Source organism: Argopecten irradians, chromosome 6 (genome assembly GCF_041381155.1).
Source record: "Argopecten irradians isolate NY chromosome 6, Ai_NY, whole genome shotgun sequence".
NCBI classification, from domain to species: Eukaryota; Metazoa; Mollusca; class Bivalvia; order Pectinida; family Pectinidae; genus Argopecten; species Argopecten irradians.
This window is the reverse complement of record NC_091139.1, coordinates 18,546,957-18,556,968: the sequence shown is the minus strand read 5'-3', so window position 1 is coordinate 18,556,968 and position 10,012 is coordinate 18,546,957. Positions and strand designations below refer to the sequence as shown.

At 34.1% G+C, this 10,012-nt stretch overlaps 1 protein-coding gene across 1 annotated transcript in view; it reads left to right on the top strand.

Moving 5' to 3' along the window:
* The first annotated feature begins 922 nt into the window (after positions 1-922).
* The window catches only part of LOC138325212 (exportin-2-like), a 43,559-nt gene continuing 34,469 nt past the window's right edge, over positions 923-10,012 (top strand). The window contains exons 1-8 of the mRNA XM_069270704.1: positions 923-1,032; positions 2,179-2,324; positions 2,968-3,066; positions 4,930-5,075; positions 5,808-5,898; positions 6,466-6,573; positions 7,503-7,595; positions 9,679-9,846. Of these exons, the coding sequence (XP_069126805.1) occupies positions 948-1,032; positions 2,179-2,324; positions 2,968-3,066; positions 4,930-5,075; positions 5,808-5,898; positions 6,466-6,573; positions 7,503-7,595; positions 9,679-9,846 (936 nt within the window). The 5' untranslated portion in view covers positions 923-947. The remainder of the gene's footprint in view (positions 1,033-2,178; positions 2,325-2,967; positions 3,067-4,929; positions 5,076-5,807; positions 5,899-6,465; positions 6,574-7,502; positions 7,596-9,678; positions 9,847-10,012) is intronic.

Genomic DNA, 10,012 nt, shown 5'->3' with positions numbered 1-10,012 from the left:
GTCGGAAGCTGCATCAAAGAAATAGGCCTTCGGAAATGAGAGTCGACAGTCAGCAAAATAACGTCCGATAAAAAAACGGCTGACCAGTCGACTCTCGTGTTATGGGAGTAAGTTATAGGGGTGTGTTTTATTAAGTCTCATACAGGAGTTATTAATATACCGCTACATTTCTTCGGAGATCTGCACAGCAAGCTGATGGTGTATGACGCTTTATTTACAATATTATGTGACATTTTCCAATCTCATTACTAAAATATATTGTTGAAATGTTTCATCAGTAATCTATTATTATAATGTGGCGTTCAATATTCTTTGCTTATTCAGAAACGGCCTAGATATTTATTTTTTCACTCCATTTCGGCATGTGCTCCCGCGATGGGACTGCGAAGTCAGTAAATAAAATGTTTCTATGATGACAATAAAATGAATAAATATAACTGCAGTATTTAATGGAAATACATCTAAGTTTATAATTAGTAAAACGATGATTGAAATGTGAATCAGTGGTCCATTTCGGCGCTTTTTTGCGACATTTCGGTATTTCCGACTCCATTTCGGCACATTTTGGTCATTACCACTACAGGCTTGAGTCCAATTATATGACAAATAGACATGTGCCTCAAACTTCAGAAAATTTGTATTACAGGATGATGGATCTTTATCATACTCCTGCATATGTTAGACAGTCCTGCATTTGAGTAATCATTTAGTTACCCAAATGCAATGTTCTGTGAAATGAAAACGCATAAATTAAAGTTGATTAAACATTTCTATCTGTCCATAAAGGCATTTAATTTGAATCTACTAAAGTTCAAAGTTTGTTTTTGTTATGAAATTTAATATTTATTATCGATTGCTTAATTAAAATGAATATATGTAAAAAGATGTACTGTGTTTGTTTTCAAAATTAGTTAATATCTTTTACAACTACCTTTGTTTCAGGAGCTATGGAGTTGAATGATTCCACACTTCAGACATTAGCTGGATACCTACAGCAAACATTGTCCCCAGATCAGACAGTACGACGACAAGGTACTAGATCCATCAACAATTTTAAATTTGTTGTTTTTTAGTAGACAGGGGTTACATGGCTTTTCAAATTCATTGGAAATAGTTTCATATTGAGAGAAAATTTCCAAAAAAATTCCCTGGACCGAATTTACACTAATTTTCTTCCCAAAATGCAGCAAAAGTGTTCCAAAATCAGGTGAGGTAAAAACTTCACCTTTAAGCTATCCTTAAAGGCCCACTACCTTTCCGGAGCAAAATATATAGATTTCTTAAAAACATTAATAACCTCAGAAAATATATACCGATGGCCTAAGATGAGGTTACAACACCAAACATATGCAAGATTTCCTGCGTAATATATGAAAACAATGGAGAGTCATTTCGCTGTTTTACCGTCTGCCGCAGTGATAGCCAACAACCGCGCGTTATTTAGGACGATGGGGGGAAACATAAGACGACCCACGTTATGAAAATTAACATTTTATTTATTTTAATTAAATTGTTTAGGAGGTGATAATAAGTGTAGTGTTAACGTTAAGTTAATAACTTTTGCAATTCTACAAAATTATCAATCTCATTTTACATTCCCATTTTAAAAATCAAAAACAGTTTCGGAAAGGTAATGGGCCTTTAAATATTAGAAAGTAGTTAAGGAAAACAATGTTATATTCCCAAAATCATTTTTTTTTTTAATAATTACTCTCTAGACAAGAACATCCATATCCTTCACTATACTGTGTGTCAAACACACAGCCTTTGTAATTGCACGCATTTTAGCGACCAGCTAAATTTGAAATGAAAAGTTAAAATTTGTTCAGAATTTTCCAAAACAAAAATAATATTTTGTTCCTGATGACTTAAAATTACTTTTGCTGATGAAATTGAGTTGGCTGGTAATTCCAGACAAAGTCTGTTTTGGTCCCAGAAGTATGAATATAGATGTAACATACAGACTGAGAACTCAATTAAAAGTCTTGTCTCTTTGTGTTTTGTGATGGACTTTATCAATTAACAAAACTTTTGATTCATAATGGCATTTTTAAAAATGATTTAAAAATAATCTGTTTTTCTAATTATTGATTACATAAATAATGGGAACAGTTTTCATGTTATTTCTCATGCAGTCTAAGACAAACATACAATTCTAGGGTTTCCTCTATTTTGTAGCCGAGAAGTTCCTAGAGTCCGTTGAGATACAGCAGCACTATCCTCTTTTACTTCTTCACTTACTGGATAAGGACAATGTGGAGTCTCATATTCGTGTCAGCTCGGCTGTCACCTTCAAAAACTATACTCGCAGAAACTGGCGGGTGGTGAGTTGAGAGATAGAGAGAAAATAACAGTCTAATTAAAATTGAGACTTGTAATTCTGCTTCAATGTGATGCTCTTCTATACGCTTCAATACAAGATCAAACAATTCCCTGTTCAGCATGACCTCAGCATGACCCCTAGCTTTGAATCGAAACATCTCGGGATGTTCTAGTAGCTATTTATATTTCCAAGATATTCAATCACACCGAAGATTTCATAGGCGACTTTCTGATTGGCTAACCATAGGGGTCATGCTGGGGTGACCCTGAACAGGGAGTTGTTAGATCTTGTACTGGAGTGTATCATAGAGAATAATTGTGGAGCAGAATTACAAGTCTAATTTGAATTAGATTGGAGGAAATCATTAACTTAGATTATTATAATTGGTTTATGAAATTGTTATATAAAAAAAACCGTTATTAAACAGTGTCTGTGTATATGATCAATAATTGTTGAAATTCTAAGAAGTAATTCTAATCTCACAGAACATGTTATTATAAACTGAAATTAGTATTATTTGTTTTGCTCCATTTGCAATAGAATATTGCTTGAATTCAGGATGGGTTGAAGATAGAACCTGTATAAATGAAAGATTATTGGGCTTAAATAAGAATTAATAAATCATAGAATATTTGATCTTGTAGGACGATGGAACAGATAAAATACATGAACAAGACAGGACAACAATTAAACAACAGATTGTTGGCCTTATGCTGAAAAGTCCCGAACAAATTCAAAAACAGGTGAGCTATACACTATACTGTATGATTAATGATTTCTTTTGTTTTAAGACTAAATGTGAACTTGCGATGAAACCTCAATAGAATGATATGTAGATCTGCCATCATGGAAACAACTGATTCTTTATTTCCTAAGTGTATCTAAGTGACAATATCATTAATTGAAGCCTATTAAATCCTTAATATATACAGAGGATTCCGCTTATTTGCATAGGTCATTTTCCAGAAGAAAATATGCAAATAACCGGAGTATTCGAATAGGCGGAGATGACATTTTGCACCTCCGTTTGACCCCACACATATGTATGTGAATAGGCAAATAGATATCGTTTCGTTTTTTGATAAATACGTAAATTTTTTACACTTAAAACGAACAACAAGTAATTATTTTCGAAGCTGTAAATCGATTTTAATTGTTTAATAACAAAAAATATTCCAATATTAGATTCTTGTTTACGTTAGATCGACACGTGAATATTTGAGAAACAGCTAAACGATCGATATCAAATGCAATTAGATTCTACTAAACAGGATTGGATTTGTGTCTACAATTCTGAACCTAAATAATAAACAAATTTACGTACATTTGCCTGGCAAAATGAACTTACGATCGTGATTAAACTTCAAAGTGCCGATCAACTAGTAGTGTTGTTTTTAACAACATGTGTATATGAATTCGAAAATGGCTGCAGGTGATGAAGCCATGCGTTCACTCGACCTAAATGTGTTTTGAGAATTTTCCCTGTATTGTTGATCTATACAGTGAATAGCTTGATAACATTTCAGAAATTAATGCATATTCAAGTAGCAATGAAACAACGTAGCAAGTATCTTTTGTATCCTAAGCTTACATACTGTACGAAACTTGCGGTAGTCATTGCACGCCGACTTTGCATGCTTTTATGTCTCGTTCAACGAGACGCTTGATACGCACATGTCTGTCGTAGTCAACAAGACTCTGGTTGAACGAGACTACTCATGAATGGCGATTGTTGTAAGGAAGCATGGTTTCTCCAACCGATCGCGAACTAAGGTACGTTACGTTAATAAATAAACATATTTGAAAATGCAAATGCTTTAATTAGATGTTTGAGTCAGTGAATATACTAAAGTTATGATCAACCGCTGCTGATGTAAATCGTAACAGCGTCGAATACCTTTGCAGATTCATGCATAAAATAAACGAGCCATACTATAACGTTAATCTGTTACCAGGATGATTTCTAGTAAAAGCGAAGTATCTTGAAACATATATCGGCGAATTTCGCTAAAAATATATTGCAACATTGAAAAATATTCGATTTTATTTTTAGAATTTCCCAAATATTTTATTCAAATAACCGGAGGTCATGTAAAAGTCTATGCAAATACACGGAGTTGAAAAACAAAGATAAAGAAGGAAAAAATCGGGACCGCAGAATTTAATGCAAATAACCGAAATATTCGAATAACCGTTATTCGATTATGTGGAGTCCTCTGTATATATCCATAATATAAGGCAGCTTTTTTTATGAAATGGATGTTATACATGTATATTATTACTTCTGTCCATTCTTTTCTGTACATGTTCGGTCCAGATTTCTGATGGCAGTGGGAAAAGTTATGTCTTACATTTCTACAATAAAACATACTTGCAATGAACACGTTTACAGCGAATTTATGGTTATAACATCATAGTGATTTTCATTCCCGTCAAGGTTCATATAAGATATCTACAATATGTGTATAAAGAACTATGTTTACAACGAAGTGATCTTGTTGGCCCCCAGAGGTTTGTTATAACCATGTTTTACAGTAGTTTCATTATTATATCATAATTCTTTCAATTTGTTCTTATTTGAAATGCTACAATTAAATGTTTTACAGTTAAGTGATGCGATCAGCATTATTGGCCGCGAGGACTTCCCAGCTAAGTGGCCGGACTTAATCACAGAAATGGTCACCAAATTTCAAACAGGCGATTTCCACGTCATCAACGGAATCCTGCGTACAGCACACTCTCTGTTTAAAAGGTGTGTGATTCTGTGTAGTCAATGATGGTAGCAATGTTTTCATTGAAATCAAATGTTTTTAAAACCAGATTAAGGGTTTCTTTAATAGAGGATTAGTTGTCCTTAATGAATAAAAACGTGATTGAATTGATTATTTCTTTATCATTGCAAACTTAGTAAACATTAACTGTACATAGATTAAAGATGCTCCACCGCTGACAAATATTTTTTTTTCACTATCAAAAACAGGAGCAGACGATTAAGTATTTTTTTTTAGTTACAAAAGTTACTTACTTTACACCATTACCACCATTGAAAAGTTTGAGCTTCTAACTTTACTTCAAATTAAAAATATTAAAAATAATTAATTGTATCCTGAAAAATTTCCGTGGCACTATATCCTATATGGAATAAAGTACTAATTGCACATGCACCAAAAGCAAAATAAATAATGTTATATCATTTTTTGTGTAAATTAGGTATACATATACACTTTTAAACACCAGTTATTGTTAAAATGATGAGTATCATTTATGCTCTGTCGGCGGTGGAATATCTTTAATTAGACGTATTAATGAAATCTCTTTGTAACTTGTTAAAATATAATTGAAGTAAACATTTTAGGCGTTTCACGATGAAACCTGTCTTTTCCAAGTCACATTTAAATTTACAAGTTAATAATAGGGATAATAATTGTATGATGTATTTCATTTGTTGTGTTTTCCTCTCAAACAACTTTTGAATCATTAATAGGTATCGTCACGAGTTCAAATCACAACAACTGTGGACGGAAATCAAGTTTGTTTTGGAAAATTTTGCTCAGCCCTTCACAGAACTTTTCAATGTAAGTAAAATTTAAGCATGAATGATTAAGAGAGAAAAGCAGATAAGTGTAGTTGGAGGTGTAATAATACATAGAGTCACTATTTCATTTTGCAATGCGCCATTCTTGGTACAATAGCTTCATGTAATGGAATATTATTTACAGATAATAAAAAACAAAATGAGAGTTTCTTTCCTGGTGAATTCATTTATTGGATAGAACAAAATTATTTTCATGTGGGATTACATTTCATACTTTTCTTGGTGTAGAAAGATCGCAGTGAAAACAAGTTTACCATATGGCTCTTAATTACGAAATTTTAAATATCTTCAAAAAGTGGCAATGCAAAAATAGTTGCAACAATTATAAGTTAGTTTATAAAGTATAATCTATGTTTATTTGATTGAAGGAAATATTATTTAAGTAATGGTTGTTCTTTTAATAAGTCTTGTACAGGTCATTATTTTAAAACCAAACTTATAAGTTAACTACTATGCTTGTTGATATTCGGGTGTGTGAATTTGTTGATAGATTATCCTACAGTATGTATGAACATCTCTGATATTATGATTACACTTGTCATTTCAGGCCACCATGGATTTAGCCAAAACCCACTCAAACGACCCCAACGCTCTCAAAGTCATCTTCAGCTCAATTGTTTTAATATGTAAAATATTCTACAGTCTGAACTTCCAGGTAAGGCAACATTAAATAAATCCATTCCTTCTGATTTGTCTCTTGAATATTTGATCTGATTTCTCTTTAAAAATTTCTTCAAAAAATTAAAATCACTGTATACTTTTGTTTGTTATCTGATCTGGTGATATGCAGTGAGATTCATGCACATATGTATCTTTAAAGTGAATAGTCGGGCAAAGAAAACCAGTCTAAATGCGTTCATTGGCCTTCCAAATGTTCTCACATATTAATACGATGGTCAAGTTCTGCTTACGTTTCCCAGTTCTGACCATTGAAATAAAGAAAAGTTGAAAGCATTGAAAGCGAGGCTGCGTGGAAATGTAACCACGGACAAAGTGAGCCGGGAGGATGTTTTAGGATTCCTATACTTTAAATTAATTTCTACGTACGCAGACAGATTTTGACGAGAAAGTTTATTTTTCTATTCCATAAGAAATTATACTGGATACATTCATACCATTTTTACCGACTTTAGCCATCCTTGCCCGACTGTTCACTTTAACCTGCATTCAGCATTGATGTTATTGGAATACACCTACCATATATCTTTGCTGTATTTGGTCCCGACGGAAAACAGCTGTATTTTAGAACTTAAGCATGTATATGCCTAATCGATTAACCTACTTCAGAGTCAAAATATTTAAAAGACAGGCAGTGTTGGCCATGATCATGATCTCAGCTGAAACATTTATGTTTTCAATGAATGTTACAGAATGAAAAGAATACCTGGTCAGGGTCTTAAAATAATCTTTATTTTTAGAATACCTGGTCAGGGTCTTACCACTTTTGCCTTTCTTCACCCTTGTCAAAATACGGCATTTATTTTAAAGACACTGACTACATATTCTCTATGTAAAATTACTGTTACTATTCTAGTGGGTTCCCATAGGCTGTTACCTAACATTGTGTACATGTTCTATCTACAGGACTTACCAGAACACTTTGAGGACAACATGGCCATATGGATGACCCATTTCCTCACACTTTTGAGTGCTGACAACAAAATTCTACAAACAGAGGTAAAAGCATATATCTTCTGCTTTTCTGAAGTTTACTAAAAGGTGTAAGTCTTGCTGAGAATAATAAAACCCATTTCTGTTAATAATAGATAGCTAGGTTAAGCTAAATGTAAAACAGCACTGTGAAAAAAACCAAAAAACTGATATTTATAAGCCATTTCGTTTCCATTCAGTAATGTATAGACCAGTTGGCCTGAACCATGACCCATGATAACTTTATTAAAGACTTTTATTATTTTGTAAATCAAAAGCCTATTAATTGCATGAAATATCGCTTTCATATTTGGCCATTACATTTGTTTTCTTACTGTTATAATTAATGATCCATATATCAGACCATTGGACGCCTTTACCCCTTGCCACATGTAAGCGACTTTGGACGCCCCTGCACCATCTCAATGTAAGCGCCTCTGGACGCCTGTACACGATCTCAATGCAAGTGACTCTGGACGCCATTTTGACTATCAATGTTTTGCTAGCTTCGTGTCACGTGATAAAAGCGCCACCTGTGTTCAGGCTTTATAATCTATAATAGACGTGACCAAATTTCTAACCAATCAAAAATCGGCACAGTGTTACTATATAAAACTCTGAATAAATTAACCGAGAAAATCACACATGTGTTCACCGCTTCACTCATGTTACCGGGGGACGCCATCATGGCTTTTGTTGTTGATATTACGGCAGATATTTGTAATTATAAGTACAATGTCATGATATTTAAATATCACAGGCCTAAAAGCATATAATCTGACAATGATTTAGACGATGTTTTATTCAATTTGACCGATTGAAAATCTGATGGTCATGAAGAACGGCGAGGTCCCGTACTATCGCCATTACCTGACGCCGTGTTGGAATGGACTGGCGAGTTTACAGCCGTGAGTGTTGATAATTTTGTTAGAAACTTGTTGTCAAAACTTCAATAAACCTTTAATATACTTGATAGATTATTTTCGTGCATTTTTCAACGGCAAATAATGTACAAATATCCCACAACAAACACACTACTCGGAATGATAGAAAGTGAAAGTAGCGGTGAACGGGTCGTGAACCGGCACGGAAAAAGCAGAAATAACAGCGTTTTTCATTGCAAATATATTGACTGAGCCATGATTCAGATATATGTTAGTTTGTTTACGACATTTCAAGTAATTTGTGCAATTTTTTTTTCTAAAAGTTATAAAAATCAGCAATATTTTGAGTATTTCCGACAGAGAAGATCGTATTATAAATCCAGACTGCAAACTTCAAAAAGTGCCATTGAGATGGTGCATTCACTTGACAGATGTTGCAACAATGTTCGTGTTGAACATTGTATACTTTCCTCATGCTGGTGATGCAGTCTACTAGTTTGCATGTGGTAAAGGGTTAATGATCTTTTGCTTACATTGATTTAATAGCTAATTAATCACAAAAGAAACAACATTGTTCCACTCTTTGCACTCTTTCCAAATGCTTTTAAGATGCTAGTACCGTAAATGGAGGAAAGTTTAGCCGCGCGTTCCATTTGCAGATACAACTGGTACAAACCCGCTGTATCTGTAATGGAACGCGCTGTACCAGCCGAACCGACCGGTAGAAGTGGATCGTTTTCAGAAGCGTACCACTTGTATCCAAGATGGCGGACCCGAGATTCTTCATTTGTCACCGGAATGTTTTCTTTGTTGAAAACAAGGCAAAACGTATTTATATCCGATAAAATTACATGGATCGTTTATTTCAATGTGTGCTGAAACTATTTAGGTATTATTTTTATAGCCATATCATTGTTAACACAGAAAATACTTAGCTTTTATATTCGAAGGGTATCTTTCATATGGGTGCCGCCATCATGGTAAAATCCAAACACGTTCCATTTGGCGGTGCCGTATCACTTTAGTGCAACCGGTACGAATCTGCAAATGAAACGCACGGATAGATTTGCAATGTCTGAACATAGTATTTTCTGCCGGTAATAAATGATCATGATATCTATGTATCAGTAGTTTGACAATATTTTTTGTTACAATATGGAACAAACTTCATTGAAGCCCTCTTGGCCTCTTCTCAATGACAACAAATTACTGTATTTGTTATACAGGATGAAGAAGAAGCCGGTCTTCTTGAGCAAGTGAAATCCCAAATCTGTGACAACGTAGCCCTGTACGCCCAGAAATATGACGAGGAATTCTCACAACATCTGCCCCAGTTTGTCACTGCCATCTGGAATCTCTTGGTCACTACCGGTCAGCAAGTCAAGTATGACCTGGTGAGAACGTGATAGGTTGACGGATAAGGATAGGGTATGGTTGGTAATGGTGGTTGGAGACAGCTCAAATAAGAATATTTCTAGGCGACTACTCAAAATTCATCTTTGACATATGAATTCTTCTGTAATAAGTCAGAGATGACATGGTTATACTTCATGGAGAAGT